Source organism: Olea europaea, unplaced genomic scaffold, assembly GCF_002742605.1.
Source record: "Olea europaea var. sylvestris unplaced genomic scaffold, O_europaea_v1 scaffold1019, whole genome shotgun sequence".
Lineage (NCBI taxonomy): Eukaryota > Viridiplantae > Streptophyta > Magnoliopsida > Lamiales > Oleaceae > Olea > Olea europaea.
This window is the reverse complement of record NW_019227515.1, coordinates 66,299-88,056: the sequence shown is the minus strand read 5'-3', so window position 1 is coordinate 88,056 and position 21,758 is coordinate 66,299. Positions and strand designations below refer to the sequence as shown.

Below are 21,758 nucleotides of genomic sequence, written 5' to 3'. Positions count from 1 at the left end.
CCTAATATAAAAGAAAAAAATAGTCCAAGATAAAAGGTTCACAACTATAAAAATTGGTCCAAATATAACAAGCCATCTTCCTTAATCAATAATTATCCATCCCAATATCTACAACAATGGAGAGTTCCAACCTGTAAATTCTTCTCTTCTTTCTCATATATATTTTTTTTTAATTAAAAAAGTGTGGTTTGGCTTGGTTTTATGCGATTTTTAAAAATTAAAACTTAAACCAAACCATTTTGAAACGGTTTGGTTCAGTTTGGAAGAAAAAAAGTCGTGGGTCCACGTGGACCCAAACCAGCGGTTTCAAACCAATGACTTCGGTTTGGTTTGCGGTTTCACAGTTATTTTGTGCAGCCCTAATGGACAGGGTGAATATTTTCTGTACTAGTAAAAATGAGAGTTCGTTGTGCAGGACAAACCTTAAAGTCTTTCTTTTTTTACTTCACTTGTTTACCATTTCAATATTTAACGAAGATATTGTCGGAAAAAATAGGTTGAGTGGCTAACTTTGGCATAAAATTTGAGTGGGACCTGATTGGTTATTTTGAAAGTTCAAAATTGATTTGTATTCTCCTCTGCGAGAACATTGAAATCATGTATTTACTTGCCAAAAATGATATTCGAGTAAATGAGAAATTAATTGGAGCTCAAAGTGTGCCAATTGAAAGGAGTTTATGTGTTGGAGGGAAACCATTTAATGTTTGTCCTACAAAGGAAAATTATGAAAGCAAATACCAGCTTAAATAGAATTGCACTTTGGAAAGGTGGGATCATGTTTTGCATATCGGTTCTCTCTACAAGGGGGCAAATCGAACTGAAATAAGCTTCAGACGTGAAAATTGGCCTTTTAGAAGAGCCTATGTTTCGCAAATCTTTTTCTTATAACTGGCCATTTAAATTTCAAAACTGTTGAAACTCCAATATTCATTATTATTATATACGAGTTAACAATATTCATGGTGTTGAGCCTATATATACAACCTAGTTTTTACTGTTCCACACAAGAAGAGAAAAAGAAGAGAAGCAACACGGCACGCACTTTCTGCATAATTTTATAGAATACAATTTCTGCATAAATTTCATATAGCATACAGTCTCGTGTCTGTTCTAAATTTGTATGGTGATATTCTTTCGACCCAAGTTCTGTTCGCACGAGTAGTAGTTGAGGTGCTCAAATTCTATTATTCCTCCGTTGTATCATAGGTGATAGATATCCAAATTAATCCTCAAGCACCTATGGTAAAGGGGCTAATCTGTTCTAAGAAAACTGTGTTCACACAGGCCTCGGTTAAATGAAAATTTTCCTTATTTTTGGTTAATTAGTTTATTTGTTCTGTTTTATTAGAATTTAATCTGTAATACTTTGGCTAAGTAGATTAATTTGTTCAATTTATTGCAATTTAATCTTCTATATTTTGAGTAGTATCCAAGTTCATTACATATACGGAATATGCAAAATCGGTGTGTGCAAATCTAGTATCTAAGTTGCATACACGGTAAGCTGTTGTATATACAGTAAGCTATTGCATATACGGTAAGCTGCATATAAGGTAAGTTACACATACGATAAGTTGCATATACAGTATGTGTTAAATCGATAAGTTGCAAATATGATATATGTCCATTCGGTATTTGTTAATACGGTATTCATTCACTAATATTTAGTCCAACAAACTTAAAACAATTTGAAAAAGAAAAAAAATGATTTCTTATATATTGTTGCGTGTTGTCACACCTGTCCTACCCACCTGGGCCAATGGCCCACTCATCCTGATCTATGTGGCATTCCTGCCGAGGTGGCACACATTGCCGAGGTGGGTTATATCCGAAGTGCTTCAAGTTGAGGTCCATCCGCCGAGGCTCCTTGATTTGATGTACGCGAGTCTGCCGAAGTCCAACTACCGAGGCCCATGACCCGAAGCATAGAACCTGTTGAATGTAGCTGAGGTCCTCAAATGGAAGTATTTGTCAAATGGTCAAAGCCCCGAAGCTGATGCACGAGCCTCTTAACCACAAAGAGCTTCCTCCACAGTCACTTCTCCCAAGAGATCGTCTGCTCAAAGATCTTATTCGAATGACTGATGGAACGTTTGTCACAAGCATAAAGGTCAAGTCTTGTCACTAGTATGGAGGACATGCGCAAGCAATAAATGCGCCGCAAGCTAGCAAGTCAAGCCCCATACCTAAGAAAAGACGTTTGAACTAAAGAGATAAGGCCACGTGCCACTTCATCCAAGGGCTCTCATTTCATATGTATCACTATAAATACTTTCATTGTGTAATGTCAAAGGCTAATGCAAGAATCAATACTAAAGACTACATTTACTCAACTCTCCCTCATTCACTTGCAATACACAAATCGAGCTTATACACTTTTACATATACATTTACGAGCACCGGTTGGTAATTATTGTACAATTGGATTACGAACAACCCGTCGGATTTCGAACGTCACCATCCCGTGTCGTTGGGCTACTCCCACGCCCCTTTGAATCGCTCGTTTTAGATCGTCCACGTGTCTTAGCGTGTTGGACATTTGCCCACGCAAGTGCGGGTGGGATCAACATCTGTTGGCGCACTTTTTGGGGTCAACAGATTGGCGCCGTCTGTGGGAAACCATATCATAACCATGAGCAACCTTGTGTTAGAAGCTTACTGAAAAACATTTGGGTAACCCCCCTTGAAAAAGGATTTGTTCTTGAAAAAGAACAGGAGGAACCCTATCACTTAGAGAAATCTAAGTCTGATAAAAGAAAAATGAGTTCTAACGAAGATACTCCCCCAAGGAGGGTAAGAGAAAGCACGAATGTGCCTCCTCAGCCTGCTGCCCCAGCAGCTCGGACGAGGCTCCACCACCACCAAAGGAGAGGTGGGATGCGTGCGACATCACGACTATCAAGAGAAATGGCTACCATGGCAGCCAACATGAGGGATATAGCCAACCAAAATTTGGCCATGAGAAAACTCATGGCCCAAATGCAAGGCCAAGGAGGCTTTCCCATTCCTCCATACGTCCCCCGCGGGCACTATCAGCAAGAGGACGAGGTCCAGAGTCATAGGGCTGCCTCGCCAGACTATGGCCGAGGTGAAAGCCCGTTCGAGAGAGAAGTGGAAGTCGACATTTCCTCCAACTTTGCATCTGGCCGACCCACCGAGATCCAAATGAGCCATGATGACTTCCCACCTCCATATGAGCAAGACCCAAGACATAGGAGAGCAGGAAGTGTTTTTGACAGAATCAGCCCTACCGAACCGAGGCCCAGTCAACAGCAGCCTCGGACGAGGCCACAACCTCCACCTCCGATGTCCCATCAGCCGGAGAGAAGGCATGAAAATGCCCCCCGCTCTATCCCGCCTAGAAGTAGGCCGCAGAGGAGGGAGGAAGAGGCTAGGGACCGGTCCGGACCATCTAACCAACAACCAAGGTACGAGGCCGATGACTATGATTCTGACGAGCAGTAGAGGTCCTGTGACTTGGACGATGATGATGAGAACCTGCCATTCTCAAGAGAACTAAGAAATGCCCAGGTCCCGAGCCACTACGTCATGCCAAAAATACCAAAGTATGATGGAAGAGGTGACCCAGAAAAGCACCTCAATGCTTACAAAACTCACATGAGCCTGAGGGGCGCCACCCCAGCCGTGAAGTGCAGAGCATTCCATTTAACCCTCGGTGGAGCGGCTGAAATCTGGTATAGTAGGCTACCATCTGGGAGCATCCGAAGCTGGCCTGAGTTCAAGACAACCTTCTTGAAGAGGTTTGCAGTGAGCAAGGAAAGGGAGGCCCCCATCCAGCGTCTTCAAGACATGAGACAGATGCATGGCGAGTCCTTGAAAATCTTCCTATCCCGCTTCATCGACAAGATGACCTACTGCGTACAAGTCACCGACAGAGAAGCACTATCTGCATTGAGAGGAGGCTTGAACATGAACACTTTATTCTGGAGAGATGTGCAGAATGAAGACCCCACCACCTACGACGCCCTACAAGAGATGATGAGAAGGGAGATAATCAATGAAGAATTGATTGAGCATAGGAACAGGGTAAGCAGAGGTCTCCCACCTCCTCAAAGACAGCGAGGTAGGGGTCCGACCTCCTACCTCATGGACTACCAGATGAACCGAGCCGAAAATGAGAACTCCGGCCAAGATCTGGCCACCACAACTCTGAACGCGGTTCCAACCTTCGCATATGAGGATGTCAACCCAACAGCTGACCCACATCAGATGGAGGCCCAGCAGGGACCCCGTAGAGGAAGAGGCCGAGGCCGAGGTTTTGCACCTAGAAATAGGTCCAATCCGAACCTCTCTGGATACTGTTTGCACCACAGGTCCTACGGGCACGACACCGCGGATTGCAGAGACTATGCACACTGCTCCCGGCAGGAACCCGCCAGAGAAAGACATAACTCGCCGCAGGCGAACAGGCCCCTGCCCAGGCAAGACAACCGACACGGGCGTGAGGCGGCCGCTCCTCGTCAAAGGGATGTATCCCCAAGGCGAAGAGAGCAAGACACAGAGAGGCCCAGGGAAGGGCATAGACACCGAAGAAATAGGCAAGCTCAAGATGAGGCCCCTATCCAAGAGATAGATGCCATATTTGGAGGCCCTTATGTTGGCGGTGAAACACGAAACGTCAAAAGAAATTATGCTAGGGAGGCTAAGCACCCTCCCCTCTGATGAGTTACATTGTGGACAGTAACTCTCGAAGAAACCAAGTACCACCCATTGTCTTCACCCAAGAAGACGCCGAAGGAGTTCATTACCCCCACTGCGATGCGCTGGTGGTGAGGGCTGTCATAGCCCGAAATGGGCTCAAACGAATGTTAGTTGACAACGGCAGCTCCGTCAACATCCTATTCGGGTCCGCCTTTGACAAGATGATATTGGACCATCAGTTGACACCCACTACCACTCCATTGTACGGATTTACCGAAGATAGCATCACTCCGAGGGGAAAGATAACACTGGCAGTGGAGATGGGAGAGTCTCCTCAAACTACGATGAACTTCATGGAATTCCTCGTAGTTGACAGTCGGTCGACTTATCACGGAGTCTTGGGCAGACCGGCCCTAAAGGAATTGGGAGCAGTCACCTCCATCCACCACTTATGCATGAAATTTCCAATAGAAAATGGGGTGGCAACGGTGAGAGGCGACCAGAGAGGCTCGAGAGAGTGCTATCTAAGCTCCATTAAGAAGGTAGAGCCCCGAGACGTCCACGTGATCATGGCTGATGTGGTCATGGCAGATGTCCCAGGTGACGCTCCCACTGACCAGGAAGATGTTGATATGATTGACGCACCGCTTAATCAGGAGGTGCTGATCGTTGATGAGATCGACCCCCACATAATGGAACATGAGCCTCAAGCATCCCTTGTAGAAGAACTTGAGAGCTTCTCAGTCGACCCTCGAGATCCGTCCAAGGTGTTGAAAGTAGGCAGAGGCCTATCCAACATTTTGAGAGAAAAGATTAAGGACTTCCTAGGCAAGAACCTTGATGTCTTTGCTTGAAGGCATGAGGACATGGTGGGCATAGACCCCAAGATCAGCTGCCACCACTTGAAAATTGATCCTAATGTTGCCCCGCATACACAAAAAAGGAGAGCCCTCAATCCTGAGAGGTATGAGGCCCTAAAGGAAGAGGTTCAGAAGCTCATCCAAAATGGCTTCATCAGGGAGGCCACCTATCCGAGGTGGGTCTCCAACCCGGTCTTGGTTAAGAAACACAATGGCAAATGGAGGGTATGCATCAACTTTACCAACCTCAATAGAGCTTGTCCGAAAGACAGCTTCCCGCTTCCAAGGATTGACCAATTGGTGGACTCCACGGCTGGGCACGAGCTGTTGAGCTTCATGGATGCATACTCCGGCTACAACCAAATCCCCATGCACCTGGCCGATGAAGAGCACACCTCTTTCATCACGGACCGAGGCCTCTATTGCTATAGAATGATGCCCTTCGGGTTGAAAAATGCCGGATTTACCTACCAAAGACTCGTGAACAAAATGTTCACCAACCTCATTGGCAAGACAATGGAAGTCTACGTGGATGACATGCTGGTGAAGAGCTTAGAAGCAGAGAACCACATAGCGCACCTCAACAACACCTTCCAAATCCTGAGAAGGTACAAGATGAAGCTCAACCCCTTGAAATGTGCTTTTGGGGTGGCTTCCGGCAAGTTCTTGGGGTACATGGTCAACCAGCGAGGAATTGAAGCAAACCCTGAGAAGATTGAGGCTCTATGCCAGATGAGGTCCCCTCAAAAGCCAAAGGAGGTGCAAAGCTTAACTGGACGAGTGGCAGCACTTAGTCGCTTCGTCTCCAAAGCAACTGACAAGTGCCTCCCATTTTTCAAAGTGCTTAAGGCTGGGAAGAAATTCCAATGGATAGAGGAATGTGAAGAGGCCTTCCAAGGATTGAAAAGGCATTTGGGGCAGGCCCCCCTCCTCTCCAAGCCGAAGCCCGGTGACATCTTACAACTATATCTTGCCGTCTCCAATGACGCCATTAGTTCGGTTCTGATTCGATAAGAAGGGTCCACCCAATTTCCCGTCTACTATACGAGTAAAGCGCTCCTATCGCCGGAGACCCGATACCCCAATATGGAGAAGCTTGCTTTGGCCTTAATCACGGCCTCCAGGAAATTGAGACCTTACTTCCAAGCTCATACCATCCATGTACTTACAAATTTTCCCCTGAGGCAAATTTTCCCCTCGGATAAGTGAATTTGACCTTATGTTCAAAGCTAGAGCAGCCATCAAAGGGCAAGCCTTAGCTGACTTTGTTGCTAAATTCGCCAACCTACCCGAGGTGGATGAAATCATGGAATCCGTCGAACCCCCCACGTGGAGCCTCTTCATCGATGGCTCAGCTGGGGAGGTCGACTCAGGTGCTGGGGTTGTCCTCATCAACCCCAAGGGTCACAAACTCACCTCGACCGTGAGGTTCGGATTCAAAGCCACCAATAATGTTGCAGAGTATGAAGCGCTCCTTGCAGGCCTCAGACTGGCCAAGGAAATGCAAGTAAAGAAGCTACTCGTCAGTAGTGACTCCTAGCTGGTTGTTAGCCAAGTTAATGGTAACTTCTCAGCCAAAGACAAAACAATGGCCTCCTATCTGAAAATGGTGATGAACTTCATCCCATCCTTTGAAAAGTTCGAGTTAACCCAGATTCCCCGCATCGAAAATGCTCATGCGGATGCACTCTCGAAACTGGCTAGTAGTAAAGACTCAGAGCTACTCACTGTAGTGCCTATTGAGCACCTCCTCCTGCCTTCTACCGAGGCCCCTAATGTCATGTGGGTCGGTGGGACTCCCACCTGGATGCAACCAATCATAGCATATCTGAAAGACCAGGTGCTGCCCACCAACAAGAATGAGGCTTATAAGCTGAGAAGAAGGTCAGCCCACTTCCTCTTCATTGATGACATTCTCTACAAGAGAAGCTTCTCCTCTCCACTCTTACGATGCGTCGGAGGAGAAGAGGCTACCTACATACTAAGAGAAGTCCACGAGGGAGTGTACAGCAACCACTCTGGAGGCCTATCTCTAGCGCAAAAAATATTGAGGCAAGGGTACTATTGGCCTACCCTGAAACAGGATGCCCTCGAATTCGTGCGAAAATGTGATAAATGCCAACGATTCTCTCCCGTACAAAGACGACCATCACAGGATTTGACTGCAATCTCCAGTCCCTGGCCTTTCTCAAAGTGGGGTGTGGACCTCATAGGCCCTCTACCTAAGAGTAGAGGAAGTGCAAGTTTTGCAATAGTGGCCATTGATTACTTCACAAAGTGGGTCAAAGCTGAACCACTGGCAAAAATCACAGAAGCAAACACCTCCAAGTTCCTATGGAAGAATATTATTTGCCGGTTTGGAATTCCCTACTCGATCGTCTCAGACAATGGCAGGCAATTCGATAACAAGAAGGTTAGAGAACTGTGTGAAGAGCTAGGCATAAAGAAGCACTTCTCTACACCTCACCACCCACAAGCTAATGGCCAAGTTGAAGCCGTAAACAAGACAATCAAGCACGTCCTGAAAAGGAAGCTTGATGTATCCAAGGGAGCTTGGGTTGACGAGCTGCCCCAAGTACTTTGGGCAATCCGAACCACCACCAGGACCCCAACTGGGGAGACCCCTTTTCTCATGGCATTTGGGACTGAGGCGATGAGCCCCGTGGAGGTCGGACTTCCATCTCCACGACGTCTGCACTTCAGCAAAGTAACCAACGACGAGCTTCGGAGGCTCGACCTTGATTTCATTGAGGAGAGAAGGGATGACTCCCAGCTGAAGCTAGGTACCTATCAAAGAAAGATGACAAGGTACTTCAACTCCAAAGTCAAGAAGAAGTCGTTCCGAATCAACGATCTTGTGCTCAGGAGGGTCTTCCCATCTTCAAAAGAACCTGGTTCCGATTTCCTAGGCCCGAACTGGGAAGGTCCATACAAGATCAGAGAAGAAATCCGACCTGAAACCTACTGGATTGAAGACATGGATGGCAAGGCACAACCCCATCCATGGAACACTGAACACCTCAGAATCTTTTATCAATGAATTGTATCATGCTGGATGACATTCCCCAGCATTTGTAATATTTCTATGGCTCAATAAAATGCATTGATTAAATCAACGTGTCATACTGCACCTCTGGGCCACCTCACATGAACTCCAAGGCGCTAGCACGTGCCTCCCTTTGGCCTTGCTGAACGTCAAGGGGAGAAGCCTCAACATGGCTGCACCATCCACCATGTCTGGGATGCGTCGTCACCTCGGAGGAGAGGCTCGGGACCCACCTCTAGGCCACCTCGCTTGAAATCTGAGGCGCTAGCACATGCCTCCCTTTGGCCTTGCTGGATGCCAAGGGAAGAAGCCTCAACATGGCTGCACCATCCACCATGCCTGGGATGCGTCGTCACCTCGGAGTAGAGGCTCGGGACCCACCTCTAGGCCACCTTGCTTGAACTCCGAGGCGTTAGCACATACCTCCCTTTGGCCTTGCTAAACGCCAAGGGGAGAAGCCTCAACATGGTTGCACCATCCACCATGTCTGGGATGCGTCATCACCTCGGAGGAGAGGCTCAGGACTCACCTCTGGGCCACCTCGCTGGAACTCCGAGGAGCTAGCACATGCCTCCCTTTGGCCTTGTTGAATGCCAAGGGGAGAAACCACAGCCGCTACAATCCGAGGCTCACACAGTTCATCTCCTTAAGTCATGTTAATTTGCTTAAGTTCGAGGTTCGCACAGTTCATCTCCTTAAGTCATGTTAATTTGCTTAAGTCCGAGGTTCGCACAGTTCATCTCCTTAAAGTTATGTTAGTGTGCTTAAGTCCGAGGCTCACACAGTTCATCTCCTTAAGTTATGTTAGTGTGATTAAGTCCGAGGCTCACACAGTTCATCTCCTTAAGTCATGTTAATTTGCTTAAGTCCGAGGTTCGGACAGTTCATCTCCTTAAAGTTATGTTAGTGTGCTTAAGTCCGAAGCTCACACAGTTCAGTCACTCAAGTTATGTTCATTTATTTCAGTCCGAGGCTCACAAAGTTATTTAGTTCATGCTTCTATCAAGTTCCAGTTCATTTATTTAACGAGGTATAAAAACTTGGACAAAAAGCAACAATGAAAGAAGAAAGACATTATATTGATATTTCAAAGAAGGTTACAAAGGAGGGCCTCTGGCTATTACATTCAAATTACTGAAAAGTAAAACCTAGTCTATGCCTGGCTAGATGACGGAGGCGCCTCGGCACTGGGGGCTTCGGCAACTTGGGCATCAGTAGTTGTTTCCTCTGCCTCAGCACTTGGGGCTTCGGCATCAACTTCTCCATCATCCTGGACCTCCTTAGCTGGGGTCTAAGGTACCTCATCCACAAATTCGGACCTAAGTTGAGCCAGGTCCAAATTGGGATACAGCTCCTCTGCCCGCTCCAGCACTTCGGCGTAGGCGAAGTTCCTCCAGTACGAGCTGAAGCTCTTATACTCCTCTGTAGTGTGGAAATTGGTGATGTATTCCTTCACCGCCTCCTCCCTTGCAGTTCGGGCCTCTTCTCGGGCAACCGAGGCGTCGTTCATGTACCACTTCTCCTGGCCTTCGAGAAACTGATAAGCATCCCGAGCACCGGCGAAGGAGGGATTCGCCTTTTCAAGAGCCTTAACAGTCACCTTTTGGTGATCACTGGAGACCTCCACCTTCTTTGTCAAGGAGGCCACCTCGCACAGTGACTCATACACCTCCTTCTTTAAGGCCTCAATTTGGGCCAAAGCAGACTCAAGTTTCACCGCCTCTTCAACTTTCTGGGCCTTGGCTTCTTCGGCCTCGGCCTTAGCAGCTTTCACCTCCTCTGCAAGGGAGGCAGCCTTCCCCTCCGAGGCCTGGGCCCTTGTCTAGAATTCACTCAAGGCCTCCCTGCATTCGAGTGCGAGGCCAAAGGTCCGGGCGCTCTGGCTCACCAGTGCCCTTGTCAAGTCGATGGCATCACAAGACGAGGCATACAGCTGCCACCTCTCTATCCAGAACTTGTAAAAGCTCTCGGTGGCACTTCTGATTTCTTCAGGAGAGCCTCCACCAAAGCTGGGGCCATCTCCTCCTCCCTCCCAGCTAGGAAGTTCGGAGACTTCCCCTTCTCCCGAACCGGCTTTTCCTTCGCTGCCTCCTCCTCGGCAGCTTTTGCAGCTCACCTTGCGACATCCGCTCTAGCCTCTTCAGCCTCTACCTCTCTTACCATCTCCATTTTGATGGCTTTGGAGGCTGCAGCAAGGAGCTTCGGCTCGGCAGTCTGTTCAGCCCTATGGGACACTGAGGTCCCAAACTTTCCAGCTGAGCTGGAGATGTGCACCAGCTTCCTCTTCTTAGTCTCCTCGGGGACTTTCTCCTTGCCCCGAGGCTCCTTCGACTTCTCTGGCCTCTGAGGAGTTGCCTCCTCCAAAGCCCTGGGAGTACAGTCCTTAGATAGGCGCTCAACCCTACCTCGGACTTCCTTTGCCCCCGCTGGACCCAGGCTTCAGGGGCCTCGCCTTCGCAGTAGACGTGGCCTTCAAGATAGAAGCCATGTTTGGAGCTGGGTACTCCTTCTTCTTGAATTTATCTACACAACAGGTCAGATCAGCATCAGTATAAAAACAATGGATAGGAAAAATTTAAGTGTTGGGGCTTCGTACCTCTGGATGCCATCAGTTCGAAGTCCAGAAAGTATCTACTCTTATCGATCAGGTGATCGAAGTGGCGAAGCTTCAGAGGCCTCTTGTAAATGTCCTCTATCACCTCGAATTCCTCCCTGCTGAGCTCGAACGTCGTACTACTATCTGCAAAGGAACCCCCAACAATTAGACGAATTCATATTCTGACCTCAAAAGACAAGCATAGGTCGGGAGACTCACGAGCTTCGAAGTACAAGGTTGGCACTGTGCATGACAGGGCTTTGTCCCCCTCCACTGCCTGCCATTTACCTCTCACCCAGAACCAGGACTCCTTCTACCCCTTGATAGAGGAAGGAAGTCCCACCACAAAAGGGACGTGAGCCCCCCAAGGCGTGAGGTAGTACCACCCCCTTGACTCCTTCCCAATTACTCGGGGCTGGAACAGGGTCATGAACACATGAAGAGGCATGTCCTCTTCAAGTGACACTTCCTTCCACAGGAAGTACGAGCCGACCAGCTGGCTCTACCCATTCGACAGAAACTGGGTCGGCGACAGCATGAATTTCCTAAGCACCGCCCTAAAGAAGGGGTGCAGAGGAAGACGCATACCTGCCTTGAACAGGTATTCACTCACGGCCACGCAGCTGAGCTTCGGATAGCAGGCCCGCTCGTTCGGCTCGGGGACTAACATTTCTATGTAGTGGGGTACACTGTACCTCTCCCTAAGTTCCCCCAACCTCTTCCCCGTCATATTCAAGGGCACTCTAGAAGCCCCCCACTCCTGGATATAATCTACAGGCTCCTCGACCATGGCATACCTATCCACCTCGGACATCCCCCCGTGACCGACCCCATAGTCTAAAGATGCCACTGTAACAAGCTCCCTACCCGAAGTGGACTCCATTTTCTCAGTAAAAAGACAGTAACAAGGGTTTTTATGCAAACAATACCTAGAGAAATTCGACACAAACGGAGACTGGCCGGAATTTAATATCACAGTCAACCTCGACGCCGAAAAATTTGGAGATTTGAGAGAGTTTCAGAGTGCAAAGTGTTCAAAAATCCTGAAAATTGGGATTTTCTCGCCTTTTATAAAGGTCCAAGACGAACCCCAGCCATCAGATCAAATCTCAGTCAATCCGAGCCCTCCATTTCAGATCCAATCCAAGGCGTTGAATTCAAACGGTTTTTAAATCCAATGTTTTAGATTTATGCGTGCCTCCCACGTACCTCTCCACCGCGTCTGCTTCTAGAAGCGCCAGCTGCTCTCATAATTGCATTATTAATTCGACGACAGCAGCGCCTTGGAAGTCGTAACGGTTCAGCCACTTTTTCTCGAAAACAAGCACAAAACATCAAATCATTGGCACAGCAGCCAACGCACAATCATTACCATTGGACCTCGGCATGCCTCGCAGGTTCGGTTCTCCAACCACCTCGGCAAGCCTCGCAGGTTCGGGTCCTCAACAACCTCGGCTTCCTCTTCACCATTCAGCATCAAAGCCTCACAGGTTCGGCTACTCAACCACCTCGGCTTCCTCTTCGCCATTCAGCAATCAGGCCTCGCAGGTTCGGTTCCTCAACCACCTCGGCTTCCTCTTTGCCATTTAGCAATCAAGCCTCGCAGGTTCGGTTCCTCAACCACCTCAGCTTCCTCTTCACCATTCAGCATCAAAGCCTCGCAGGTTCGGCTACTCAACCACCTTGGCTTCCTCTTCGCCATTCAGCAATCAGGCCTCGCAGGTTCAGTTCCTCAACCACCTCAGCTTCCTCTTCACCATTCAGCATCAAAGCCTCGCAGGTTCAGCTACTCAACCACCTCGGCTTATCTTCAGAGTTCAAACACCTCGCCTACTTCATCGCTCACCCACAGCAACACTTCTCAAACTCCAATCATGATATAAATATCTATACTTGGACTTGGGGGACTATTGTTGCATGTTGTCACACCTGTCCTACCCACCTGGGCCAATGGCCCACTCATCCTGATCTATGTGGCATTCCTGCCGAGGTGGCACACATTGTCGAGGTGGGTTATATCCGAAGTGCTTCAAGTTGAGGTCCATCCGTCGAGGCTCCTCGATCCGATGTACACGAGTCTGCCGAAGTCCAACTACCGAGGCCCATGACCCGAAGCATAGAACCTGTTGAATGTAGTTGAGGTCCTCAAGTGGAAGTATTTGTCAAATGGTCAAAGCCCCGAAGCTGATGCACGAGCCTCTTAACCACAAAGAGCTTCCTCTGCAGTCACTTCTCCCAAGAGATCGCCTGCTCAGAGATCTTATTCGAATGACTGATGGAACGTTTGTCACAAGCATAAAGGTCAAGTCTTGTCACTAGTATGAAGGACCTACACAAGCAATAAATGCGCCGCAAGCTAGCAAGTCAAGCCCCATCCCTAAGAAAAGACGTTTGAAATAAAGAGATGAGGCCACGTGCCACTTCATCCAAGGGCTCCCATTTCATATGTATCACTATAAATACTTCCATTGTGTAATGTCAAAGGCTAATGCAAGAATCAATACTAAAGACTACATTTACTCAACTCTCCCTCATTCACTTGCAATACACAAATCGAGTTTATACACTTTTACATATACATTTACGAGCACCGGTTGGTAATTATTGTACAATCGGATTACGAACAACCCGCCGGATTCCGAACGTCACCATCCCACGTCGTTGGGCTATTCCCATGCCCCTTTGAACCGCTCGTTTTAGACTGTCTACGCGTCTTAGCGTGTTGGACATTCGCCCACGCAAACGCGGGTGGGACCGGCATCTGTTGGTGCACTTTTTAGGGTCAACATTGTCAATTTTAGAAACTAATTTTTCATTTGTCTTTCAGAAATGGCAACCGAATCAACTAACATGGATGTGTCAACTAACATGGATGTGTCGCAAACTGTTGCGAATGGAAATTAGTCTGTGGGCTCTACTGTGGCTCAAGTGCCCAACTCTTTTGTGACTCAAACTGTGACTAAATTGTCAAGTCATGCTGTGAATCAATCTGTGGCTCTAACAATTGGCTATATTGTTACTGTTCTGGTTAATCATGGAGAAAAATCAGAGAAATTCAATAGCTTGAATTTCAAGAGGTGGCAGCAGAAAATGTTATTTTATCTCGCTAGATTCTTGACTGAAACTGCTCTAAAACTCAATAAGGGTAAGGGAGATGTTCAAGTGATTAGTGCAGTTGATGCTTGAAAATATTTGAATTTTCTATGCTGAAACTACTTTACGAATAGCTTATCAAACTTTCTATACAATGCGTATAAAGAGCTATGAGAGTTATTGGATAAAAATATAAGACTGAGGATGCTGGGGCCAAAAAATTCATTGTTGGCCGATTCTTGGATTATAAGATGGTGGACTCCAAAACAATAATCAGTCAAGTGCAAGAACTCCAAGTGATTCTTTACGAGATTCATGCCGAATGGATGATTTTGAGTGAAACATTCTAAGTGACTGCAATTATTGAAAAATTGCCCTCATCTCTCTCTCTCTCTCTCTCTCTCTCTCTCTCCCCCCCCCACCTCCCCTACGCGGAAAGATTTCAAGAATTACCTTAAACACAAAAAAAGGAATTGAATGTCAAAGAATTGATTGTTAAATTTCGAATTGAAGAAGACAACAAAACTTAAAAAAAAAAGGGGGTTCAATCCTATTGTGGCTAAAGCCAATGTTGTTGAGCATGGTCAAAGTTCTATGACTTTAAAAACAAGCCTAAGACATCTGATGTCAAAGGTGCTAAGCTGGGACCGAAATGAGACATTTCTAAGAATAAATTACAAGGAAAATGCTTCAATTGTAACAAAGTAGGCCACAAGTTTTCGGAGTGCAAATTGCCAAAGAAGAATAATAAAAAAGAAACAAATGTGGTTGACTACATGACACATGATGTGTCGAAAATGAATCTCGTAGCAGTCATTGCTGAAGTGAACATGGTGGGCTATAATCCAAAAGAGTGGTGGATTGATACCGGTGCTCCATGGCATGTGGGCTCTGATAAAGAGTGGTTTGCTGTGTTTGAAGCAATTAAGAATGGAGAGAAGTTGTTTGTGAAAAATTTAGCAACTTATGAAATCAAGGGCCAAGAAAAGGTGGTTCTAAAGATAATCTTGGGAAAGAAGTTGACTCTTAATAACGTATTGCATGTGCTGGAAATTCATAAGAATCTTGTATCAGGATCGCTTTTAAATAAACATGGTTTTCATATTGTATTTAAGTCAAATAAAGTTATTTTGTTAAAAGGTGGAATGTTTATCGGAATTTGTTATGTTTTCGATAGTATGTTTAAACTGAATGCAATGGTTGTTAAGCCAAAAATGAATAAATTAAACTTTTGTGCTTACTTGCTTGAGTCTTCTAACTTGTGCCATGGTAGACTAGGACATGTTAACTATAATACTTTATGTAGACTAGTTAACTTGAAATGCATACATGTATTCAACATTGATTCCAACCATAAGTGCGAAACTTGTGTTGAGACAAAATTAACAAGTCATCCTTTAAATCAATTGAACGGAATACAGAACTACTTGAAGCTGTGTACATTTTGGGCTACCTCAGAACATGTGGGAGAAAGCTGTGTTATCAGTAAATTGCCTTTTAAATAAGGTGCCCGAAAGAAATTGGAAAAAACCTTTTATGAGTTATGGGAAGGAAGAAAGTTTTCTTATAAATACTTATGGGTATAGGGGCATCTTGCCAAAGTGTTGTCCCAAACCAAAAAAGGTAAAGATATGCCCAAAAACAGTAGATCGCATCTTCATTGGTTATGCACATAATAGTAGTGTTTATCGATTTCTTGTGTATGATTCTAAAATCCCAGACATTCACAAAAATACGATATTGGAATAAAAAAATCTTCATTCTTTGATCATGTATCTTCGTACAAGTCCAAAGAGGAATTAAGCTCCTCTAAACGAACATATGAGACTATGACTGAAAATAGTCATGATCAAGAACTGGAAGAGGAGATTAAGGTTAGTGTAGTAAACAGGAAAGGATAGAAAACTCTTATGGTCCTGATTTTCTGACTAATATACTAGAAAGTAAAGCTCAAAGTTAACAAGGAGCTGTAAATTCTTCAAAAGGACCTCGATAGAAAGATGTCATTTAGAGTAAAATATATTTCATACTGCAAAATCATTCACAGGAGCTAGTAGATCTTCCTCCATGAAGCAAATCACTAGGCTACAAATGAATTTTCAAAAGGAAAATGAAAGCAGATGGAATTATCGAAAAGTGTAAGGCCAAATTAGTAGTAAAAAGTTACAAAACAAAGAGAATGTCTTGATTACTTTGATATGTATTCTCCAGTGACAAGAATAAATTAAAAGGGTGTCTTAATTTATTATAATTGATCGGATCATATAGACGAAGGGAATTATAATTTCATGGTAAACGAACGAGTTTGATTTTATCGTACCACGTGACATTTCCCGTCGCATGTATTGCTCTGACACATTGCTAGATGTCAATTTGGGACGGCGAGTGTGAATGTGTAATAAATTAAAAGGGTGTTTTAATGTATTAATTTTGATCAGATCAAAATAATAATTCACGTTGTTAGGCATCGTGACTGGGAACATGATGGGTCGCACACAAAAGGAGAACTGAAAGATTGTGATTTGTCAATTAATTAATTTAACAAGCGTTGGATAAATTAATTAATTGAGTTGTTTATTTATAGACCTGAATTAATTAATTGTAATAATTAATGGATTAATTAATCCATGGATCGAATTTAATTAAATGGGTTAACTAAATATTAGAGCAAGTCAGGCCAAGCCCGATTAAGCTTATATAAATAAGTAGCTAGTGTTTACAGTTTTGTAGAGAATTTCATTCTTGCTGGCACAAGAGAAGAAAACCTTGGTTCCTATTATCTTGTTCTTTGTGTGGATTTTCATTGGAAACTGGACAATTGGATAGTTGTGGGTGGCGAATCAAGATTGTTGGAACGAAAGAATAGTAAAGAAGTTTGCAGATTTTGTAAAAAGTACAATCTCTATCATAATTTCTATTTATACATAAAGAGATCCTTGGTGGGAATTGAAATTTATTTTATTTTTCGCTGCGCGTGATAAGAAGATTCCCAGCAATTGTTCCAACACAACTTCTATTCGCTCGAATTGTATTTGAGGTGCTTAAATTCTACTGTTCTTCTGTTGTATCCTATGAGACAAACGTTCTAATTAATCCTTAAGTACTTGCAGTGAGGGAACGAATCTGATCTGAAGAAATTGTTTTTACAAAGGCATCGATTAAACGAAAAAAATTTCCTACTTTTGGTTAATTAGTTTACTTGTTCTGTTTTATTGTAATTTAATTTGCTATATTTTGGCTAAGTAGATTAATTTGTTCAGTTTACTACAATTTAATCTGCTATATTTTGTATAGTATCGAAGTTCATTACATATACAGTATATGCAAAATCAATATGTGCAAATTCGGTATCTAAGTTGCATACACGGTAAGCTGCTGCATATACTATATGTGTCAATCCGACTAGTTGTAAATCCGGTATATGTCTATCTGATATTTGTTAATCCGGTATTCATTCACTCATATTTAATCTAATAGATATGAAAAAGGTTGAGCTAAAAACTTAAAAAAGAAATTTAGAAACGCAGTATGCCAAGTTTATTCTTTCACTATGGTTTGAAAAAATGTTGTTAATGATAATTTTAAAATAAAATTTACAATCGAGATTTCCTTCGAGTATTGACTCTGAAGTGACAAGAAGCCATAGAAATTTTACATTCGATATTTAGGCCCCATTTGGTAGAGATTTTTTGCCCCAAAAAATTGATTTTTTGACCGTTATTTTACTATTCAAGCCGTAATTTTTGACTTCTTCTCTCACATGTGGACCCCACTTTTCTTCTAACGGTCAAAAAATCAATTCTCAAAATCCCTACCAAACGGGCCCTTAGTAAGTAGGAGTATGACTACGGCAAATTCTTAATATTTTATTGTGTACATAGGGTAAGCTTATTTTATTGCCTCTTTACTCGTAATTCCTTTTAGAGTCTTTTTTATGTTCCCATAGGGGCCAGTTACACTCTACCTGATGGACCAATACAATAGGGAGAGAGGGAATAGACCAATGGTGATAGACTTGCCATTCACTCGCCACGAACCATAGAAGAAAAGCGAATGGAAAGCGGTAGGACTAGAGGGAATGCTTGCGGGAAAGCACTTCCAACAACTTTTGGTAGGAATGGAAATCTATATTTTAAGGGAGAAAATCATGACTAAGCCCTCGTTTGAGTCACATTATTGTAAAAATGAGAATGAAAAATATAACCGTTATGGGTCTCACACAAAAGATAAGAAGTCAAATATAGTGACTTGATATGATAGATAACAGTCTTATTTTTCATTTTAATGAGGATATAATGAGACTCAAACAAGACCTAAGAGTTTAACTATAACTCATTTCAAAACTAAGATAAAAACTTTAAAATTTCAAAAATCAAATATTTTTAAAATTTTATTTCTGAATAATTAATTAAGAGTATATTTTGTAAATTAAATATAAAGTCACAATTCTATACAATTTGATTACAAAATATCGAATTAATTGGTTATGAATAATTTTTCGATCTCAATTAATAATTTTATAGGTCACAAATTATATCATGGTCACAAATTTATCAAATTAATAGGTTACATATTATTTATTGGTCACAAATCACAAATTTTATAAATCACAACTTATTTTAATGTCAAAAATACAAAATTAATTGACCACAAATTCTGTTTAAATCACAAATTATCAAATTATTAGTCATAAATTAACAAATTTTTAGATCTCATATTATTTATTGGTCACAATTTATATATTTAATTAGTCACATATTATTTATTGATCACACATCAAGCAATTTATTGTTGCAATCAACCAAATCATATGTAACCACTATCTCATCACTACCACCAGCCACATCACTGTTGAAACCACTGCCATTGAAACCATCACACCACCTTCGATAACAAAATCTTCATCTCAAACACTATAGCCAACATCACCACCACGATCACAACACCAAATCGTCAACATCATCACCACCACCCAAACACTACTAAAACCACCAGACCACTACCAACCCCCTAAAACCACTATAACATGGAAACCACCAACACCCATCCAACATCCAAAAAAAAAAAAAAACATCATCACCATTGCGATATGCGTCGTTGCAATCGCGATCTATGTCACTGCAACTACCATTTGGGCTACTACTGACATGATCTACGGTGCAACTTCTTTGTGCAACATTGCTACACAACGATATTGCTGCTATATATCACTATCGTACAACACTATACGCACAGATCACCACTGCACCACCATAGATTTCATCATTTTTTCTATCTCACACACAAAGATTACCATTGCGTGATAATTCAGCGTCCCTCATAGCATCATTGCCTCTCACGCCATAGACTACTCAGCACAGCTGTGTTTGAGGCGCCAATGCAGCAAACCACCATTCCATTAGAACGGATCGAGGAGGGGCTCAAACCACAGAACAAATCAAAACTCTAACAGATCGGCTCTACAACGGCGAGCGACGTTCGCCGCTGTGAGCGTTGGTGCCATGCCGGTGCCGATGACGAGAGAGAGAGAGAGAGAGAGAGAGAAGAGGTAGAGAGATTGGAAATTTAGGGTTTGGGGAAATGACGTGGGGTGAAAGGAGGTAGGGTTGGTTTATAAATTAATTTAATTTTATAATATTATTATTAATATTGAATTAACGTCTGATGTTTGTCTAAACAAACTTTAAACCTGATTTTTAAAATTATGACTTAAAAAAATTGGTTCTCTTTAATTTTCACGTATTTTAATTTAATTCAAAATCAACAATTAATTTTAACTATATATATGGGATTCACAACATTTTAACCATACATTTTATCAGCATTTATCAAATTTAATTTTAGTCCTTATCAAAATACCAAATAGAGACTATTAAAACATGCTACCATACAGCGTAAATGGATGGATCAAAATTTGCAAGTAGCTTTTTTGGCTTACTTTTTGAAACCTTACACAATCCTCCACAAATTCTTAATTGTCTGTGAAAGTAAAGGAAAAAAGAAGAAAAGAAAAAAATATAAGACACTAATCAATTGCCCGAAGCTCAGCCCTCAACTGAGCCTTCTCTTTGTCCGAATTCTGAAAACAAAGATCAAGAATTTTCTGCGTCATCTCAACTTCATCTCTGCTTTCCTCCATCAATTTTACAACCTGGTTCCTTGGAAGCCTCATCTTAACCTTAACAGGGCCCGTACTGGAACTCGGGACAGAAAGAAGAGAAGCAGATCTTTGCTTTAACTTGAGGCATTCGAGCCTGTCCTTGGCGTTCACAGCAACAGCAGATCTTGTCCTTCTAGGCACCTTTTCCCCTGGAAGCTTTGGCAGGTCTACAAGAAAATAAATCTTGTTGGACTTGAGCTCCTGTCCAGGCTCTAAAGGCTGAGCCCGAATTCCAAACCTCTTCACTTCTTCATGTTCCAGTAATACATAACCTGGATAGTCTTTAAGCACATCCAAAGCTACTGCTGGTGTTTTTAGCTTGAAAATTTCACCATCAATTTTCATAATCTTGGCTCTTTTTCTTCTTCCTCCTATGTTGTTTCCCATGTATATATCTATCAAGAAAGATGCTTATAATTTTATTTATTTTTAATATGTGTGTGTGTATATATATATATATATGACGAAGTTATATTTATCTGGTGTGAATATGTGGAAGTTAAATAAAGATTCCAGTTCCCACTAAAACCTGTTGATTTTGATAATGAAGTGGGAAAACTGAATTTTATGGGGGATCATCAGCCGACCTTTTTCTCTCTCTCCTTTTCTTTTCTTTTTTTTGAAACGCACTATTTGTGATAATCTTTGTTTGTTATTATCTTTCTTTCATTAAAAAACAAAGTCCTTGTGGACTGCTATTTGATAGCGTTTGGACAAGTAGGGAAATGATTACATATAATGGTCCAAAAGCTAAATTGCTATCTCTGGATATGATCAAAAGTGACTTTTAAGTGATTTATTTTTTTAACTTTTTTTCAAAAAAGTAAGTGTGAAAATGGCTTTATAATAAAGTAAAACCTGTCTAAAACTAGGGCTGGGCTTTGGGTGGTCTGACATAGATTTACACCCTGGGACAACTAAAGTTCCAGCGACAAATTGAATCAGCGTACAAGTATTCAGCGACAGTAATCAAAGCCAATGGAATTTGACATTGGTTTAAATAGAAGTTGTTACTGGTTTGTTTCAAAGTTAATAATTGCTATGACACTGTGAATAATGCTAATTTGACCGAAGAAAACTAATAGAAGCCAGAATCGTGATTTGATAGACAAGATGATTATGATTTAAACAGTTCAATAATAGAGTGATATATGACATTGTGCTAACCATTATATCAAGTATTCTGACAGTATAGCATGATTGATGACATTGAATTGTAAACTCCATATATTGCTACTTCTAGGAGTTGGTTTAAATGGAAGTATAGTTCACTTCATCTATAGTTCAAATGATCATCGATTTATGATATTTAGATCAATTTACACGTGGATCAAATATAAC

At 43.0% G+C, this 21,758-nt stretch overlaps 2 protein-coding genes across 2 annotated transcripts; both read right to left on the bottom strand.

The window, feature by feature from the left end:
• Positions 1–9,859: 9,859 nt before the first annotated feature.
• LOC111372622 lies at positions 9,860–11,177 on the bottom strand. The gene is made up of 5 exons (XM_022995004.1): positions 11,165–11,177; positions 11,001–11,091; positions 10,685–10,936; positions 10,457–10,604; positions 9,860–10,390 (listed from the first exon to the last, which is right to left on the bottom strand). Exons 1-5 carry the CDS (start codon positions 11,175–11,177, stop codon positions 9,860–9,862), a joined length of 1,035 nt encoding a protein of 344 aa, XP_022850772.1.
• An 8,933-nt stretch (positions 11,178–20,110) lies between these two features.
• On the bottom strand, positions 20,111–20,973 carry LOC111372633 (uncharacterized protein At1g66480-like). Its single transcript, XM_022995015.1, has one exon. It carries the CDS (start codon positions 20,802–20,804, stop codon positions 20,283–20,285), a length of 522 nt encoding a protein of 173 aa, XP_022850783.1. The 5' UTR covers positions 20,805–20,973; the 3' UTR covers positions 20,111–20,282.
• Positions 20,974–21,758: the final 785 nt, after the last annotated feature.